This window comes from Lepidochelys olivacea (assembly GCF_965140295.1).
Source record: "Lepidochelys olivacea isolate rLepOli2 genome assembly, chromosome: 3".
Taxonomy (NCBI): Eukaryota; Metazoa; Chordata; order Testudines; family Cheloniidae; genus Lepidochelys; species Lepidochelys olivacea.
The window spans coordinates 199,630,078-199,650,969 of record NC_140413.1 but is presented as its reverse complement, the minus strand read 5'-3'; the positions used below and the strand labels follow the sequence as shown (position 1 = coordinate 199,650,969).

The window sequence follows — 20,892 nt, the reverse complement described above, 5'->3', positions numbered from 1 at the left end:
ATAAAGATCTTTCTCAAGTTTCTGAATAGCACCAAATAGGCTTTCTGGTAATAGAAAATGGAAGACAAAGAGCATGAACTAGGTGCTTTTTATAGGTAATAAAATCCTTGTTTCTTCTTGATAACACAAAGCTGGATTTTGTCCTTTCTGGTCATATTGCAAGAAACAATAGCAAACCAAAGTAATCTGACAACAAATGCTAAAGTGCACCGGCATTTTCTATTTCATTGCATTTTTTACAGCAACATCTTTGCTATATTAGAGGTACAGGATAGTACATGTGAACAGGATTAGCAGTAATCCCAAATATTTTTACACAGTGTGGCTGACCTAATTTCAGGCTTTTTATATTTAGTTTCTCAGCCTTAGACTGCATTGCAAAAGTTGGACATCATGCTGTCAGCACTGCCTAACTCAGTCCTGTGCTACGCTACACAGTTAGGTTGTTGTAAGGCAGCTTACGTCGACCTAATTCTGTCAGTGTCTACATTACAGCCTTGTCCTGCCCATGTAAGTCCCCTACTATGACATAATAAGCACCTCCACGGGAGACATAGGGATTTAGGGTGACAGTGTCTGTGTAAACATTGTGTTACTTATAGTGGCTGTTAGCGCTCTCATCAATGTCACAGCTTCAGGGAAGTGGGGAGCGGGAGGCTGAAAAGCCGGGACAGCTGGACCCCACTCCCCAGGGACAAGAAGCCCTAGGTGGCATCCCTCCACCACCATCTGGCAGGGAACAGAGAGGCAAGAAGCCCCGGGAGCCTGTGGGCAGCTGGGCTCCTGGCAGAGAGCTGCCAACGGAGCTGAGAGATGGGGCTCTCAGTTCCCCCATGCTGCTTTTAGGTCAGCCGAAGCACTCTTGGTGAGGACTTGCACCTCCCCAGGAGTGTAGTGTGGACATGCACCACTGCAGTAATTGCTCCTAATATGGGTTGCCTTAAGTTATTATTGTAGACGTACCCTGTTCCATTGTGCCTGTTGTAATAAAATAATCCCGTAGGTGGAGTTTGACAGAATGGTACAACATAATCAATGAAGTCATAACTGTTTGTCTACCCTGCATATAAAGAAACCTTCAAATAGAATTGAAAAACCATCCTATTTTCTAAAGTCTTGGGTTTCTCTTTGTCTTCTAATTAACAATGCGCTCAGACTGAAAGGAACACGTTTTCCCAAATGTAGATTTTTCATTAATTGCATGTACTGTATATTTATTTTTTCTAAATTTTTGCTTTTGAGTTTCTTCTCAAGCACTGCGACTACTGGTTATGACTGGTTAGGTGTGAAGGGACTAGCGAGAATCAAGAGTAATGTTGTGTGGAAATGTTAATTAGGAGAGCTGCTGCTGTGCCTGGTTCCTCTACCACTAAATCAGCACTTGGGTAGGAGAGAACTGAAACATTAGAAACTTCCTCTCTCTTTCCTTTGCAGAGAAGAAGAATGTGCCACTGGTAATAGGAAAAATGGGCATTGCTGGACAGAGAAACTGCAGATTTGTTTCCCTCCCTAATGCACGGACGAGAGAATACAGATAGAGCACCTAACTTGGGAGTAGGCTGGGAGCTACAGGTGTAGGGAAGAGTAAGGTGCTGCACAGGATCCTTGCGAGTTGGTTGGCAGGAGATTGGTCCTGCTGTTTCCTTGTATATTTAAAAACTTAATAAACAATACTTAATTTAACTTAAGCATATGACCTCACATTCCTTGTGCATCCGGAATTCACCTTTAAAGTTGGGGGAGTTCATGGTGTACAGGAAATACAAGGTCAAGCCCTTGGGAAACTGTCAGAGTCTGGGGTGCAATCCAGACTAGTGAAGACTGTTACCTCTTACCCTATAAGCCAGAGTGCCTCACAATGCATTGCTACTATAGCTCTCTGCCTGGAATGCCCACAGTCAACAACAAGCATCTACTATGTCTACATATTGAGCAGCCCTGGGCTAACAGTTTGGAACCTGGAGCCTGCCTACAATAGCACAGACTTCCACTAGTCTCCACCAGACTTGGTTAACAACTGGTAAGGGATTTCCCCAAAAACGTGTTCTGAAATGTTCAGCCCTGTCCTGGAACTATCAGAGGACTGTCAAGGGTCTTTTTTCCTTCAAAAAGTCAATATTCAACAGTTTGTTGCTTTAACTAGGGCTACCAACCAGTTCAAACATAGTACTGGATTGGTTTCGATTAAAAATAAAAAAGTTTAATTATAAAGAGAGCGATTATGTGAGTACAAGTATAAGGATTACACTCAGAAATGGTTGCAAGAGAAATAAAGTGTATTCTGGTAACTAAACTTAACAAGCGAGACTTGGTTCAAGGTAAAATCCTCATCACATTTCCATCAAGATAGCTGACCAAACTCCTGATTCAGCGTCTATCCTCCAAAGTCAAAAGGCTGGTACCTTCATCTTCTGAGGTGAAAGATAACTAGTGGTTTCTTGGCCCCTCTATTTTATAGTCCAATGACCCTTTGAAATGGATTTCTTCTGAAGGATACTTCCAGATAAAAATGTGTTCGTAGCTTGTGAGGTAGGCAACAATGCAGACTGTTTTGAAGGAAGTGGCATGCTACTTCTTCCCTGCTGGAGTAGTTGTCTGCTAAAATGCAAATTTTTTAGTTCTTGACTCCTTCAGTACAATTGAATAAAAATTAGACATATGATTGTCAATCTTCTCCCTGGCTGTGATAGTGTGAGGTTTGTCTCTCTCCCTTGTTAGCTTGATGGGTCTGTTCACACAGTATGCAAATACATTCTCATTGTATTTCAAAAAGAAAAGGAGTACTTGTGGCACCTTAGAGACTAACCAGTTTATTTGAGCATAAGCTTTCGTGAGCTACAGCTCACTTCATCGGATGAATACTGTGGAAAATACAGAAGACGTTTTTATACACACAAACCATGAAAAAATGGGTGATTATCACGACAAAAGGTTTTCTCTCTCCTGCTGGTAATAGCTTATGTAAAGTGATCACTCTCCTTACAATGTATGAGCTCTCAAAAATGGATACTCTCATAAAAAAGCAACCTTCCACACAAACTTCCTCATGGCTGGACTTTACTAAAACTAGACAAGCCATTTACAACACACACTTTGCTTCTCTACAAAAGAAAAAGGACACTAAACTTTCTAAACTACTACATGCCACAAGGGGCCACAGCCATGGTTCCCTCAATCCACCCAGCAATATTGTTAACCTATCCAACTATATTCTTAGCCCAGCAGAAGCAGCTGTCCTATCTCAGGGCCTCTCCTTCTGCCCCTCCACCGCCACAAACATGATACAGTTCTGTGGTGACCTAGAATCCTATTTTCGACATCTCTGACTCAAGGAATATTTCCAACACACCTCTGACCAACATACTAATCCACAGAGACCTCCCTACCAACACTACAAAAAGAAGGATTCTAGGTGGACTCCTCCTGAAGGGCGAGACAGCAGACTGGACTTCTACATAGAGTGCTTCCGCCGACATGCACGGGCTGAAATTGTGGAAAAGCAGCATCACTTGCCCCACACCCTCAGCCATGCAGAACACAATGCCATCCACAGCCTCAGAAACAACTCTGACATCATAATCAAAAAGTCTGACAAAGGAGTGCTGTTGTCATCATGAATAGGTCAGAATATGAACAAGAGGCTGCTCGGCAGCTCTCCAACACCACTTTCTACAAGTCATTACCCTCTGATCCCACTGAGAGTTACCAAAAGAAACTACAGCATTTGCTCAAGAAACTCCCTGAAAAAGCACAAGATCAAATCCGCACAGACACACCCCTGGAACCCCGACCTGGGATATTCTATCTACAACCCAAGATCCATAAACCTGGAAATCCTGGGCACCCCATCATCTCAGGCATTGGCACTCTGAAAGCAGGATTGTCTGGCTATGTAGACTCCCTCCTCAGGCCCTACGCTACCAGGACTCCCAGCTACCTTCGAGATACCACTGACTTCCTGAGGAAACTACAATCCATCGGTGATCTTCCTGATAACACCATCCTGGCCACTATGGATGTAGAAACCCCCTACACCAACATTCCATACAAAGATGGACTACAAGCCATCAAGAACACTATCCCCGATAATGTCACGGCTAACCTGATGGCTGAATTTTGACTTTGTCCTTACCCATAACTATTTTACATTTGGGGACAATGTATACCTTCAAATCAGTGGCACTGCTATGGGTACACGCATGGCCCCACAGTATGCCAACATTTTTAGGGCTGACTTAGAACAACGCTTCCTCAGCTCTCGTCCCCTAACGCCCCTACTCTACTTGCGCTATGTTGATGACATCTTCATCATCTGGACCCATGGAAAAGAAGCCCTTGAGGAATTCCACCATGATTTCAACAATTTCCATCCCACCATCAACCTCAGCCTGGTCCAGTCCACACAAGAGATCCACTTCCTGGACACTACAGTGCTAATAAACAATGGTCACATAAACACCACCCTATACTGGAAACCTACTGACCGCTATTCCTACCTACATGCCTCCAGCTTTCACCCTGACCACACCACACGATCCATTGTCTACAGCCAAGCTCTGCGATACAACCGCATTTGCTCCAACCCCTCAGACACAGACAAACACCTACAAGATCTCTAACAAGCATTCTTACAACTACAATACCCACCTGCGGAAGTGAAGAAACAGATTGATAAAGCCAGAAGAGTTCCCAGAAGTCACCTACGACAGGATAGGCCTAACAAAGAAAATAACAGAACGCCACTAGCCGTCACCTTCAGCCCCCAACTAAAACCCTTCCAATGGATTATCAAGGATCTACAACCTATCTTGAAGGATGACCCAACACTCTCACAAATCTTGGGAGACAGGCCAGTCCTTGCCTACAGACAGCCCCGCAACCTGAAGCGAACACTCACCAGCAACCACACACCACACAATAGAACCACTAACCCAGGAACCTATCCTTGCAACAAAGCCTGTTGCCAACTGTGTCCACATATCTATTCAGGGGACACCATCACAGGGCCTAATAACATCAGCCACACTATCAGAGGCTCGTTCACCTGCACATCCACCAATGTGATATATGCTATCATGTGCCAGCAATGCCCCTCTGCCATGTACATTGGTCAAACTGGACAGTCTCTATGTAAAAGAATAAATGGACACAAATCAGATGTCAAGAATTATAACATTCATAAACCAGTCGGAGAACACTTCAATCTCTCTGGTCACGCGATTACAGACATGAAAGTTGCGATATTAAACAGAAAAACTTCAAATCCAGACTCCAGCGAGAGACTGCTGAATTGGAATTCATTTGCAAATTGGATACAATTAACTTAGGCTTGAATAGAGACTGGGAGTGGCTAAGTCATTATGCAAGGTAACCTATTTCCCCTTGATTTTTCCTCCCCCTTTCTCAGATGTTCTTGTTAAACCCTGGATTTGTGCTGGAAATGGCCCACCTTGATTATCATACACATTGTAAGGAGAGTGATCACTTTAGATAAGCTATTACCAACAGGAGAGTGGGTTTTTTGGGAGGGGTGTGGAGGTTGAGAAAACCTGGATTTGTGCTGGAAATGGCCCACCTTGATTATCATACACATTGTAAGGAGAGTGATCACTTTACATAAGCTATTACCAGCAGGAGAGTGGGGTGGGGGGAGAGAAAACCTTTTGTAGTGATAATCACCCATTTTTTCATGGTTTGTGTGTATAAAAACGTCTTCTGTATTTTCCACAGTATGCATCCGATGAAGTGAGCTGTAGCTCACGAAAGCTTATGCTCAAATAGTTAATCTCTAAGCTGCCACGAGTACTCCTTTTCTTTTTGCAAATACAGACTAACACGGCTGTTACTCTGAAACCTGTCATTGTCTTTCAAAGTACTTTGGAAACTGGTGGCTTGACAAAACAAGTGATGTATGTTCAGGACAGATACAAAATGATCACACATACAGAAGTCTTCTCCTCTAGAAAAATGATTTTCTTCAGTGTCATGCTAGAGGTCTGATCTTCCACCATTGGTGTCCAGGAATATGTTGCCACTAACAATGAATGCAGGACCAGGCTCTCTGTTAGCTAGTAGAAACTCTAGTGAATGTCATGCCTACTTAATTAGAGCAATAATCTGGTAACAAACTGCAGAGAAACTATTTCAGTGACTGACAATGGATTAATGGCATATTTGGTCTGTTGAAATGTGAACATGTGAACCCATTCAGAGTAATTAAAACCTGTTGGGGCTGTCTAGCTTCCAACTGGCAGCTTTTTGTTAATTCTTTCTGCTTTCCTTTTGTATGTTGGCACACTGAGCTGATCTTTTACTATAATTCTTTAAAATAAGCAGGTAAACAATATTAAAGTAACTTATGAAATAAGGGATTTTTTCTGCATAGCATACTCCTGAGAATTGGGATAGCTGGTTATCTGCTGTGTGTGTGTCCATCAGCGGGCAAATGAAAGATTTTGCTGTACTGACAGGCTTTAGTTTCTGTAAGCAAATTATCCATTTTAAATTAAGAACCTAATTTTCTGTAATGTTACTAACTTTCCCTAGAGCTACACGTATTTTCACTTTGTTCCATAAGTATTAGAAAGAGATGTTAGAAAAATGAGTAATAGAATTTTTATTTAGAATATAAAGGAAACTACCAAAAGATTTTCACGTTAACATTTTCCCAGTTCTACCTATTTCTTATCAGTAGTACAAGCAAAATAACTATGACTACCAGTGCAAACAGATCCCAATGTGGTCGCAGCACGGTGTCCAGTTTTGACATTTTCCAACTTGAAGTAAACTGCTAGGACAGAAAGGAAGAGCTCAGTAACACAGAGAATACTTTTTTACATGCAAAATAGAAGCTATTTTTAAAAAGTGTAAAATGAAAGCATTATGCTCTTTTTAATGAGGTTTTAGACAATGCTAGGATTGGTAAACTTAAATCAGGGAAAGTTGTATAATATGGTAAGCACAGAAGAATAAAGCCTATAGTAAGAACGTAATGGCCATACTGGGTCAGATCAATGGTCCATCTAGCCCACTATCCTGTCTTCCAAGAGTGGCCAATGCCAGGTGCTTCAGAGGGAATGAACAGAACAGGGCAATTTACGCATGATGCATTGCCTGTCATCTGCTCCCAGCTTCTGGCAGTTCGGATATATCTACGCTGCAATTAAAAAGCTGCCGCTGGTCCATGCCATCTGAATTGGGCTGCAGGGCTGTTTAATTGCAGTGTAAATGCCCAGGCTTGGGCTGGAGCTCAGGGTCTAGAACCCTGCGAGGTGGAAGGATCCCAGAGCTCGGGCTGCAGCCTGAGCCAGAACATCTACACCACAGTTAAACAGTCCCTTAGCCCAAACCCTGTGAGCCTGAGTCGACTGGCACAGGCCAGTTGGGGGTATCTAATTGCAGTGTAGACATACCCTTAGAGGCTTAGGACACCTAGAGTATGGGGTTGCATCCCAGATCATCTTGGCTAATAGCCATTAATGGACTTATCCTCCATGAACTTATCTAATTCTTTTTTGAACCCACAATTCTATAAAACAGACATTCTGAGTTTACCTGTTTTTTTGCTTTGTGTATAGGGCATCTGTAATGGGGTGCACAAGTCCTGCATGTCTCCAAGGCAGCACCCAGCTTGCTTACTGTGTGGAAATGCCCAACAGATTGGGAGGCAGTATAGGAACAGCTTCAAACTACCAGTATTGCATGAAGGAACCAATGCTATTCCTAGCAAAACTGGGATTATAGGTTGTATTCCCAAACCTCAGATTCTGATAGGATTTGGTGGAGTTGTTTCAGAATAGGTGAGCAGAAGTACTTCCTTTCACTGTGTGAAGTGGAGGGACAAGCAGCTGGGTTTTCTAGTTAATAGCTAATCAAGGTATGGAGGGATGTGAAGGAATCCATTGTGGAAAGGTTTATTACAGCTTAAATCCGTGTCCTGGCAAAAGATGACTGGACTAGTCCCCTGGATCTCATCAGCACTATGCTACTCCTGGGTTTTTGGGAGGAGATTGCTTAAGAACAAGCAAGGACTCCTCTCCCTTCAGATGAGCATAATGTGCTCCCAGGTCCTGATGAGCTGATGCTTTTCACCATAAGGGCACCACATTGCCACTAAACTTGGCAGACTTGAAGTCAAACTACAGATTTGAGGGGCTTCAAGTCACATGCACTTTAATTTACAACTAAAATTATGGTTTTGCTTTTGTAGGGTGTTCTGCATTTGTACAAATGGAAATTTCGGTATGAGGATGGGGAGAGAATAGATCGTGCAATTTGTATGACAAGTCTTATGGTGGGCCTATTTTTACGGAAACAGGACTTATTATGTAATATACCCAGGATCTGGAAGAGGTGCAATAAGCAAATCTAAAAGTATACAATAGAATGTAAAAAAGCAATTTCACAAGAAAAATATCGGAATTGGCCCTGATAAAAACATGTCAGTATGTCCAAATCATACTTACCTTGAAAAGTTGCATCTCACTGAATAGAAGCTTAACTTCTAGCTTCATACGTGCCAAGAACACTGGAATGGAAGCATCTGGGTTTGTTTGTGCTGCGAGGTCATACCACCTTTTAGCCAAATGTATATCCTTTAAAAAAAAAAAGAGGGTGTGTGTCTCTTTTACTTAGAACATGTGGAATTTGCTTAAATGAATGTTATGATGCTTTAGCTAATCTTCAAAGCATTTCTACTGTTTGTCTTTTAGGTTTCTGCTTGTCAAGTATTTTTGTAGCTTAGTGTATCATAAAGGATATACTAAGCTATAATAATACTTGAAACGCATAAACCTTAGATTCATGTATAAATGTTGGCATGAGATAAAAATGGATTTTGTTTACATTTAATTTGTGTGCCTACTTTCTCAAACTCATTTTCAACCCCCACAACCTCTCAGTTCATTTGTCTTGTGTGTATAAATGGTCTTCTGAATTCAGTAGGAAGTCAAGTTGAAGTCAGCATTTGATCCTGGATACTTAAAATAGGCAGTCAGACATTTTAAATTATCTAATTAAGCAGTAATTCTTTAAATCTAAAGCTAGAAATACAGCCACTCAATTATCTGGTTTTCTGACAAAAATTAATAACTAGATGTATACAAAAATTAGTCCATAAATTTAATGGACAATTTCTTAGTCTAATACCCTCAATTTTAGCTAGCATATTCATGTCGTGATAGAACCAATTAGTAACTTTGCCCCATCAGCTACTTTCTCAGCAAGGCACATTTTGGTAAAATATTTATGTAGTTAGTAAAGTACTAGAATCTTTCGAAAGGCATTGATCTAGCTAGGCTTGTCAAGTGTGGTTGCTCGTGCTGCTCATCATCTCTTCTTGGTTAGTTTCTCCTGTTTAGTTTATTTTTAATGCATAGTTGTCTGCAAATTTCTACTTAATAATTATTAGTAATGAGTAGAAATTCAATTTGGATGCTTATCTCAAACTTACTCTGATCTTAGACATCAGGCTATAAATATTGCTAGTACAGGATTTCTTCTACAATTCCAGCACTCCTTTTTCCCCATAAGATCAAAAATACTATCCATTCTTAACTGAACGTGCAGTATTTCAGTTAAAGATAGTTGAATTAATCTTGCCTAACTTAAATACCACTCCAAGGTTTCAAAACTTGAACACTAGTATGTTTGGATTCCACTTAGGAGAGGCTGGAAAAGGAAACGGGTTTTATCTCTAATATAATGGTTCTCAAAGTGTGATCCATGGAGCTATTATATCACAATGGCATCTGCAAGTTGTCAGACAATTACTGCTTCATGTTTGCTGAAGCCTAGTCAAAGACTCTTCAGAATGTCCAGACCAATGAAAGGTTTCAGAGTAGCAGCCGTGTTAGTCTGTATCCGCAAAAAGAAAAGGAGGACTTGTGGCACCTTAGAAACTAACAAATTTATTTGAGCATAAGCTTTCGTGTGCTGAGCTATAGCTCACGAAAGCTTATGCTCAAATACATTTGTTAGTCTCCAAGGTGCCACAAGTCCTCCTTTTCTTTTTGCAGACCAATGAAGAAACCCAAAGAACAAGCTACTCTTTCCAGCCTCAAGAGCTACTTCATGTCTTTGTCAGGATTTTCTTTGGTGAAAATTCACTTAACCATGGTTGTTTTCTAAGCTGAAAGTGATCTGCAGAGATTCAAGTAGTGGGTGTTACAGATAATAAGAGAAGAACTTGTATCAAACAAAGTCCTCCTTCCAGGTAGAGCATAGACAGTACAGATACAGCATGGGCAGACAGAACCAAGAAGCGCCACACAGTTTATTGAAGTGAATTTTTGGTCCATCTTTTGGTCTGTCTTTTACATTACTTTTTAATCTAACCAAGAACTTCAGTTTTCACAAGCAAGGTGTGGAATTGAGGTTGGGAAGGGAGGTGACCACAAGAGGCTCCTTTTCCATATCCTGCAATGTTTCTCGTGTAAATTTGAGAACCCCTGTTGGATGTATGCAATAAATGTAGCAGAGTCATAAAGGAGCTATATTAGGAAGGTCAGCGCTGATCACTCCTTAAGATTAATCTTATTATCTTTCCATCCTATTTATTTTACATTTTACAAACCTATCTTCATTTTCCCCACTTCTCTTCATTAAGAGTGATATAACTTGGGGGAAGGAACCTCTCTAACAAAACAAACCTGAAATATATTTGAGATGGGGGAGAGGCAGAAGAGGCCTAATGAACCTTTATCTTACCATAGTACAGGGCAAGAGGATTTCTGGAGAGCATGGTGGGCCAAACAGGCACTGCTACTGATCATCTCCAATTGGAGGCACATGGGGCATGCACACACCTGAAGCAGAACACACTATCCAAAGAAGAATGAGGCTCAGGATGAAAAGGAGAGCTACATAAAAGAAAGATGGAATAAAGATAGATGTACCATGGTTAGTTGGGGTGCAGAGTGGATTGGGGAGAGATTCCCCCATGGTTGGGGGGAAAAGAAGCAGAAGTGATACCACTTAATTTCTTACACCATTTTTTCAAAGAAACAGAAAAAACAGATAGATGAAGAGAGAGAGAACTAAACCAAGAAGGAAAGTTGAACAGCAGATTTCGGTGAAAGTGATCATGAAATGGTAGCGTTTATGATTCTAAGGAATGGTAGAAGGGAGAACAGCAAAATAAATACAATGGATTTCAAGAAGGCAGACTTTATCAAACTCAGGGAGTTGGTAGGTAAGATCCCAGGGGAAGCAAGTCGAAGAGGAAAAACAATTGGCAGTTTTTCAAAAAGACATTATTAAGGGCACAAGAGCAATCTATCCCACTGAGTAGGAAAGATAGGAAGTATGGCAACAGACCACCCTGGCATAACCAGGAGCTCTTCAATGATTTAAAAATCAAAGAAAAGTCCTATAAAAAGTGGAAACTAGGTCAAATTACAAAGGATGAATATAAACAAATAACACAAGTATGTAGGGACAAAATTAGTAAGGCCAAGGCACAAAATGAGATCAAACTAGCTAGAGACATACAGGGTAACAAGAAAACCTTCTACAAATACATTACAAGCAAGAGGAAGACCAAGGACAGGGTAGGCCTGTTACTCAATGGGGGGTAAAAATAATAACATTAAATGTGAAAATGGCAGAGGTGCTTAATGACTTCTTTGTTCCAGTTTTCACCAAGAAGGTTGGTGGTGATTGGACGTCGAGCATAATAAATGCCAGTAAAAGTGAGATAGGATCAGAGGCTAAAATAGGAAAATGAACAAGTTAAAAATTACTTAGACAAATTAGATGTCTTCAAGTCACCAGGGCCTGATGAATTGCATCCTAGAATACTCAAGGAGCTGACTGAAGAGATATCTGAGCCATTAGCGATTATCTTTGAAAAGTCATGGAAGATGGGAGAGATTCCAGAAGACTGGAAAAGGGCAAATATAGTGCCAATCTATAAGAAGGGAAATAAGCACAACCTGAGGAATTACAGACTAGTCATCTTAACTTCTGTACCTGGAAAGATAATGGAGCAAATAGTTAAGCAATCAATTTGCAAACATCTAGAAGATAATAAGGTGATAAGTAACAGTCAGCATGGATTTGTCAAGAAGAAATCATGTCAAACCAACCTGATACCCTTTCAAAGAAAGCTAACAAGCCTTGTGGATGGGGGGAACCGGTAAACATGGTATATGTTGACTTTAGTAAAGCTTTTGATACTGTCTCACATGACCTTGAATAAACTAGGGAAATGCAACCTAGATGGAACTACTAAAGGTGTTGAAAAACTGGTTGGAAAACCATTCCCAGAGAGTAGTTATCAGTGGTTCAGTATCATGCTAGAAGCGCATAATCAGTGGGGTCCTGCAAGGATCAGTTTTGGGTCCGGTTCTGTTCAATATCTTCATCAACGATTTAGATAATGTCATAGAGAGTTATACTTATAAAGTTTGCAGACAATACCAAGCTGGGAGGAGTTGCAAGTGCTTTGAAGGATAAGATTTAAATTCAAAATTATCTGGACAAACTGGAGAAATGGTCTGAAGTAAATCGGATGAAATTCAATAAAGATAAATGCAAAGTATGCCACTTAGGAAGGACCAATCAGTTGCACACATACAAAAGGGAAATGACTGCCTAGGAAGGAGTACTGCAGAAAGGGATCTGGGGGTCATAGTGGACCACAAGCTAAATATGAGTCAACAGTGTAACACTGTTGCAAAGAAAGCAAACATCATTGTTGTATGTAGTAGCAGGAGTGTTGTAAGCAAGACTCGAGAAGTAACTCTTCCGCTCTACTCTGCGCTGATTAGGCCTCAACTGGAGTATTGTGTCCAGTTCTGGGCGCCACATTTCAGGAAAGATGTGGACAAATTGGAGAAAGTCCAGAGAAGAGCAACAAAAATGATTAAAGGTCTAGAAAACATGACGGATGAGGTAAGATTGAAAAAACTGGGTTTGTTTAGTCTGGAAAAGAGAAGACTGAGAGGGGACATGATAACAGTCTTCAAGTACATAAAAGGCGGTTAGGAGAAGGAGAGAGAAAAATTGTTCTTCTTAACCTCTGAGGATAGGACAAGAAGCAATGGGCTTAAATTGCAGCAAGGGAGATTTAGGTTAGACATTAGGGAAAACTTCCTAAATGTCAGAGTGGTTAAGCACTGGAATAAATTGTCTAGGGAGGTTGTGGAATCTCCATCACTGGAGATTTTTAAGAGCAGGTTAGACAAACACCTGTCAGGAATGGTCTAGATAATACTTAGTCCTACCATGAGTGCAGGGGACTGGACTAGATGACCTCTTGAGTTCCCTTCCCAGTCCTATGATTTCTTGTATCAACCTTTAAGCCCTGATCGAAGTTTAATTTAGTAATGATCTGTTTTTATAAATTTTATTTCTTAAAATTCAAACTGTAATTGAAAAGCAATCCATAAAAGTAAAGAAGTATAAGGGCTTAAAAATGACACTTTCCCCTTATGGGCTACAATAATTCAGCTTGTTCTGTCTGTATAAGAATGACCAGCTTTGCTCTTATTTTTACCAAATTAGTTTTTTATTTTCTGCTTATAGAATATCTGCAAGACAACTTTAATCTCCTCAAATTGGCTGATTTTGGGACAAATACGCTGATCTCAAGACTTTGGCATTCATTCACTTTCCACAAGCATCCATGCTGGTCAAACTCAATTATTCAAATATTTGCAGTAAATATTTAATGCAAAGGGGCATTAGCATGGCCGCAGCAGATTTACTGAAAAATGTAACCAAATATTCGTGATGCTTTTCACTATTTGCCCTCTCCTAACAATACTTTCGAAAGTACTCTGAATTCCTTAGCTGAAAAGCATTATTATAAATGCGAACAATGACTCTGCTTAACAAGAGATTTAAATAATTATTATTAATATTAATGTTAATATTGCTAATATTAACCATTAAATATTAATAAAGTTAGTCAAATAGAATAAGGGCCAAATCATCAGAAGTATTTGCATATGACAGGATAGCTAATAGACTTACCTTTAAATTTGCCCATGCACTCATATTCATTAGATACGTAGCTCATCTTTTGTATATGCAATTTCTGTAATTGTTCATGCCATTGTGGCAATTTTGTGCATTAATTAATTACATAATTGCATGCATACACCTCGAAAAATCTGGCTCTGAAACCTTGCCCAAGGTCACAAAAATATGTGGCTAAGTCAGGGACACATTGCCTAACTCTTGGGCCTCACTTTGATTACATTCTTCCTCCTAGGGCTTCATCCTTCCCTCCCATAGGGGAATCCCCAGGAGGGAAAAACTGCTAAAAACAACCCCCAAAACTTCTAGTGGTAACTATACATGCTGCTCTTGGGAGTGGGATTTGTATCCTCAACAAGGGGACAGAAGGTGTGGACAATACAGTGGAGTCTGAGAATCCACAGAGATATCAGGCTATATTCCAGTGGATCCCAGACATCCTCAGGGCTTAGAGGTCTGGTTTGTCAAGGCAACATATGCCTGTTGACTGCATGGCTTCTGCAAACTAAGGGCAGAAGGCGTATAGAGACATTTAAAGTGAATTTGATTGAGCTTTGCTCATAAGCCATACCATACTGAAACAGCTTACTGCTACTCATAGATGGAGGAGGCGCAAAGCTTGCGAAGTTACTTGGAAGGAAAAGAAAATCAGGAACAGTAGGAAAAGCTTCTGAGTGTGACTCTTTGCTGAAAAGTGACTGATGATGGCATAATGTGGTTGCATGTTTGTCTTAGTTATGTGTCCAGTTTACAAGTAAAGAGATGCTTCTTCTGACAGTCCTTCAAACTTGCCTGAGATATGACTCAAGCTACCATCTTTGCTTCTTGTCACTATTACCAGTAATAAAAGTTCTGTAGTCCAAATAGTGAAGCCCCACAGTCTTCAGTAGGTCTAAATGACTGAAACGGCTTGGAACTTTGTAAATAATTCCTGTATAAGAGTGAATAGAATCCTGCTCATTTTACCATAGCTGTATTAGCTACACAGGCAACAGAGGTGATGATTAAAAGGGTGACCTTCTTACTATAATTTTTAAGACTAGAAGTGGTCTGCTTCCATTATAGAGGCACCACCTCTGGGTAGGCGGATACACGAGAGTGGGGGGAAAGGATGGATGGTGGCTCTCTGAAAGAAACCCCTGCCTGCCTTCTCCATATGTTCTTCTATCCCTTTGTGCAGCTGCTGGAGCTTACACATAAGCAGGAAGCCATACCAGCTTCTCTCTTTTCCCCTGGCATCACTCAGAGTTACAGTAGAGTATAGCATAACCACCTCTCTTCTAGTTCCACTAATCCAACCTCAGATCACTGGAGGCTTGCTTACTTCCCCATTACTTCCCCCTAAGAAGTGGAAGAATGAGAATCATCAGAAGAAGGGGCAATCAGCAGAGAAACCAATCAGAGAACCAGGCCCATGGCATTTGGAGACACGTCAGGTGAAGAACTAGTCTCATTGATATCAAGTGGTCATAGATCTTACAGATTGATCATGCACTGTTTAAAACTGAATTTCCATCTTTAGTGCACTAACTTTATTTTCATTTCTGATCCTTGTTTTTATGTGGCAAGGTAAAAGAGAACTCTCTTGGCCTTCACCATACCATCTATTATTTCATGTGTATCTCTTAGTCATAGCCTACTCTGTTTACCTAATTTTCCTTCACATGGGAGATTGTGTCTCAACCAGAATGTTACATTAGGATATTATAGCTATAATAGCTTTTCATTTCAACTATATCTATTAAGGTTAATTTTACACACAGATTGCACCACATGCAGTTCACATTACCTCTGGAATACCTAAACCATGTTCATACATATATGCCAGATTAAACATGGCTTGAGCGATGTGGTGATCAACTGCAAGGCTGTAATGAATTGCTGCTGTGACATAATCCTTCTTGGTTCCATAACCGTAGAAGTGGTAATCTCCAGTTTTAACTCTAGCAAATGCATTGCCTGGTGGAATATTAAAAAGAAAAGTCACAACAAAAATCTAGTCTAAACTGTGCTTCTTGCAAACTTTCCTCCTCTAATAAAATTGTATTTTTCTCAAATATAATTAAAAATTAATAAAATGTAAATCTGAAGCATTATGGTTTCAGTTATCATAAAATTATTATAATTTGTAGAGTAGTCTAAGTGGGAAGGATTTGGGAAAAAACCAAGGTGTTGAGAGTACAGAAGTAGGAAGGAAGTCCCACATGTAAAGAATGGCATGGAAGAAGGTGTGAAGATAATGCGGGAGAAGAATAAGAAAGGGACTGACAGGAGGGCCTCTTGGAATGCAGAGAGCACAAAGGAAAGTAGGAGGAAATTAACATTGAAATGTGTGTGGGGCAGAGTTGGTATACAGCCTTGAAGGTGAAAGCTTGAATTTGATGTGAAAGACAAGAGAGGGATTAGAGAAAAAAAGGAAGCAACATGGTGGCAAGTAAGGACTGTGACAGCCATATTTTGGATAAATTAAGGGGGCAAGACAACAAGTTATGAGCAGCATGATGTCAAAGGCAGGGGATGGAGAGGAAAGGGTAGATTTGTATGTGAAGGGAAAACAGACAATATAGCAATAGCCTGGGAGCGGAGGGGAAAAAACAATAAATATGATCCCTGTTTGAGCACCTTGGTGACAGGGAAACGAGTGGAAATTTTGACAGGAATGGAGAAGAGAAAGAGGAAATGTTTTAGTGCAAAACACTAGGGGAATTTAATTTTTCATTGTTTAGAGATAAAGCAGGATGAGATTACAGATATACAGCTGAAGATGTGAGACAGACTAGGGGAGGTATTGTCAGGAAGGGGGAGAGATCTGGGAATCACTGGAGTACAGATGACATTTGAAACCATGAGAACAGATGACATCACTTGGGAGTAAGGTATGAAGGAGACAGAAGTACATTCCTCAAAGGATGTCAACAGAGCAGGAAAAGGAAGCATGAGCTACTGACAGAAACAATGAGGTGTAGTTGGGGAGGAAAGAAGAGAAGTCTGGAGTTCCAAGACTCCAAGGGAGAGAGGGAGGAGGAGAAGGAAGGAATGACTGAAAAGGTGAAAAATCCAGGAAAAGGAGACTAAAGAGGCCCTTAAACTTGACTCGGGGAGATCATTGGTGATCTTGGTAAGACCAATTTCATTGAAGTGAAGGAGACAAAAATATTGGTGCTGTAGATCCAGGAGGGATCTGGACATGTAGCAGCAGGAATAGCTTGCATAGCCCAGGTGCTTGCAAATAGTGTATTTGGAGGCAAGAAAGGGGGAGATTTGGATTCAAAGCAGTAAAGGGGGAAGAAAGAAGGCATGGGATGGAAATAAGGTTATCAGGAATAGATCCAGTAGGGAAGGAGTATGAGAAGCTGCGCATGAGGGAGAGGCCAGGATTGAGAGTGGTGGCACCAGAAACAACAAGAGGGAGAGAGGACTAGTAGAAACTTGCATGAAGTCAGGCAAAGTGGCAGATGAATACGTGGAAGATTACTGAAGTGAAAGCACTTGAAATGGCGGGTTCTTTCATGGATTCACACATGGCATCATTTTTCATTGGTGTCTGGTAAAGCCCGGGACTGTTTTTGATATGGACCTCACCACAGTTATCCATACCTTTTGTGATCTCTAGATTGGATTACTAAAATGTGGTGTACAGAGGGGTTCTCCTGAAAGATATTATACAAATCTCTTGAAGGCTTCATTAGGTTCTTGTTGGTTTCAGGACATATTCAAAATGTTGACATTCGTTACAAAGCTTTTTATGGCTTGGGTCTTGGCTACCTAGAAAACGGCTGTCTTCCCATGTGCCACTGCCACACGTTGTCAGTTGAGGGATCTTTTTCCCCCAACACTCTATTGCACTGAATGTCTGTGACTAGTGGCAAGCATCTTTTCATTTGAGGGTCATTGGCGGTGTAATTAGTTTCTCCTGTTATCCTGTGTGACAGAGCATTAGGGTCTAGGATCCTACACTGAGATGCAGAGGTATTTCTGCTGATTGACCAGAGCAGGTGTGTCCAATCAGCTGAAAGCTACAAGTATAAGGAGGAACTGAGTCTCTCTCCAGAAAGCAGGAAAATAGTGAACTTCCTATGTAGGGAGGAATTTTGGGAACAAATCAGACAGAAGTCTGTTTTATTGAGTTAAAAATGAAGGAAAACTTCAAAAAGGGTGTGAGTTTTGGAAACACTAACCTAAAGATTGTTTTCAGAGTAGCAGCCGTGTTAGTCTGTATCCGCAAAAAGAAAAGGAGTACTTGTGGCACCTTAGAGACTAACACATTTATTTGAGCATAAGCTTTCGTGAGCTACAGCTCACTTCATCGGATGCATTCAGTGGAAAATACAGCAGGGAGATTTATATCCATAGAGAACATGAAACAATGTGTGTTACCATACACACTGTAACGAGAGTGATCACTTAAGGTGAGCTATTAAGTATATAAATCTCCCTGCTGTATTTTCCACTGAATGCATCTGATAAAATGAGCTGTAGCTCACGAAAGCTTATGCTCAAATAAATTTGTTAGTCTCTAAGGTGCCACAAGTACTCCTTTTCTTTTAACCTAAAGACTGTATGTGGATGCTATGTTGGGGACTCTAGTTGTGGTAGGCAGAAGACTAGTGATATAGTTACATAGATTTTTAAAGCCAAAAGAGACCATTATGATCATCTAGTCTCAACCCTGGCCTAAAACAGATACTTACACCCACTAGTTTCTCCATCAAGCCCATAAATTCTGACTGAGCTGCAGAATTTCATAAAAAGACATCCAGTTTTGATTTAAAGATTTCAAATGACAGAATCCACCACAACCTTAGATGAGTTGTTCCAGTGGTTAATTACCTTCACTGTTAAAAATCTGCCTCTTATCACTAGCCTGAAATCACCTGGTCTCAGTTTGCAACCACTGGATCTTGTTATGCCTTTGTCTGCTAAATTAAAGAGCCCTCTATTTTCAGGCTTGGTCTACCCCAGCATAATTATGTTGGTCAGGGATGTGAAAAAAACACACACCTGTGATATCTATGCCAATAAAACACCCAGTGTAGATGCAGAAGAATGCTTCTCTTGGTATAGCTAACGTCATTCAGGGAGGTGGTGTTTCTACACTGACAGAAAAACTCTTTCTGTCAGTATATGCGATGTCTACACTAGGGGGCTATGCTGGTGGAGCTATGACAACATAGGCTGTAGTGTAGATGTAGCCTCAGAAATCTTCTCCCCAAGTAGATACTTACAAACTATAAAGGAGGTTTTCTAGACCAAAATTATTCTTGAAGCTATATTGCAGTAAAGCATACAAATAGTGCACATTTAACAAGTCAGCATATTTTACACACCTTTATGCTTCTAAATTTCCTATAAATTTTCTTAGTGAGTAGGTGTAAGTTTTTCTTGGTGTTCATTTAGCTAAAGAAACCATTTTTCGTAGGCAGTTTTAAAGTCTGAAGTTGAAGTTTTGTGATAAAGTACTCATGAATGAGGATTGAATCAGTGGAGGATAAATGAATAGTTGAGTGTTTTAACCTAGAAATGTGAGAATTTCTCGAATGTTAGATTGTGTTTAACATGCCCAAGGCTGTAGTACAGATACCCTTTTAATTGTGAGTTAAATATGTGAGAATAAATCCCTTAATGATGTTAGCTTGATTATCTGATGTTTGTAATGCCATGTTCTTGGGCGACTGAGTGTTCATTTCTCTTTTGGCTATACAATCTGAGGAACAGAGTTGAACAAAATCATACTTATAAGAGTGGACAGCTAACTACAAGTTATTTTTAACATGGTGTTCCATACCTTGAGCTGCAGCTCTGTTCCACAGGAGAAGTGCTAATGGATACATCTGATCATTACTGAGAATTTTAACCTGTTCTGTAAAAGAAAAATTTAATTTGCATAGCTTACAACAGCACTTGGACATACATATATAATGTATAGAGAAAATAATTTAACTTCTCTTACCAGATTCCAAAATGAAAGCTGAATTACTTTGAGCTACTTCATACCCCATTTCTGCTAATAATGCATATTGAATAAGAGATGAATCTATATTACCATCCTGGTAAGCAAAGTATGCAGTCAGGAATTTCTCAGACCAACTTCCTAGTTCACAAACACTTCGGTAAAGCTGAACAGAGGAACAGTGATAAAACAAACCCATGAGGTTTTACACTTCACCACAGGCAATAAATCTTAGGAGCTTTAGCTCCTGCTGGGAGACACCAGGGTTAAAGTTACAACATTTGTGTGCATTGTTTACCAAAAAGTTATGCCAAATTGCATCCTTAACTGATACAAAGAGTATTTAATCGTTAAATGTCAGATAAATCCATATCTAATCTGACTCTAAAGTTGTTTCCTTAGTTGCATATAAAGAAAAATACACAGATAAAAACCAAAATGTTTTCTGTTATACAACAGTTATTTATTTTAAGATGCTCTGCTGAATATTAAGCCACAAATAAGATTGTAACTAGAGATGAGAGAAATTTGTCAGATGAATAGTTTATTCCCCCCAAAATGCAATTTTGTGTTGACAAAACTATTTGTGAATTTTACATATATTTGCCAAATACTATTGGACAAAATAAAATTTGTTGGGCTATGTTCTCTAGGGGACTTAGGCACCATTCGCAAAAAAACCCATTGGTGATGCTCCCATTTGCCCCACATATCCAATAACTAGGACACTTGCCTGAGATGTGAGAGATCAAGGCTTAAATCTCTACTCTGGAGCAGGGACTTGAACCCAGGTCTCCCCCTTGCAGCTGACTACCCTAAACACGAGGCTGCAGGCTGGGACTCTAGCAATCTCTCCTGTTGAAGCAGTTCCACTTTGTATAAATAATTATGGGAGCAGGAATCTGAACCTGGATTTCTCACATCCCACTTTTTTTGGCCCAATGGCTATTCAACTACAC

The 20,892-nt window shown here is 40.2% G+C and overlaps 1 protein-coding gene across 1 annotated transcript in view; it reads right to left on the bottom strand.

The window, feature by feature from the left end:
• Positions 1-6,601: 6,601 nt before the first annotated feature.
• Positions 6,602-20,892, bottom strand: part of SEL1L2 (SEL1L2 adaptor subunit of SYVN1 ubiquitin ligase) — an 80,718-nt gene continuing 66,427 nt past the window's right edge. The window contains exons 15-19 of the mRNA XM_084622378.1: positions 19,934-20,099; positions 19,769-19,843; positions 15,773-15,942; positions 8,466-8,594; positions 6,602-6,790 (exon numbers count right to left, since the gene is read on the bottom strand). Of these exons, the coding sequence (XP_084478504.1) occupies positions 6,674-6,790; positions 8,466-8,594; positions 15,773-15,942; positions 19,769-19,843; positions 19,934-20,099 (657 nt within the window). The 3' untranslated portion in view covers positions 6,602-6,673. The remainder of the gene's footprint in view (positions 6,791-8,465; positions 8,595-15,772; positions 15,943-19,768; positions 19,844-19,933; positions 20,100-20,892) is intronic.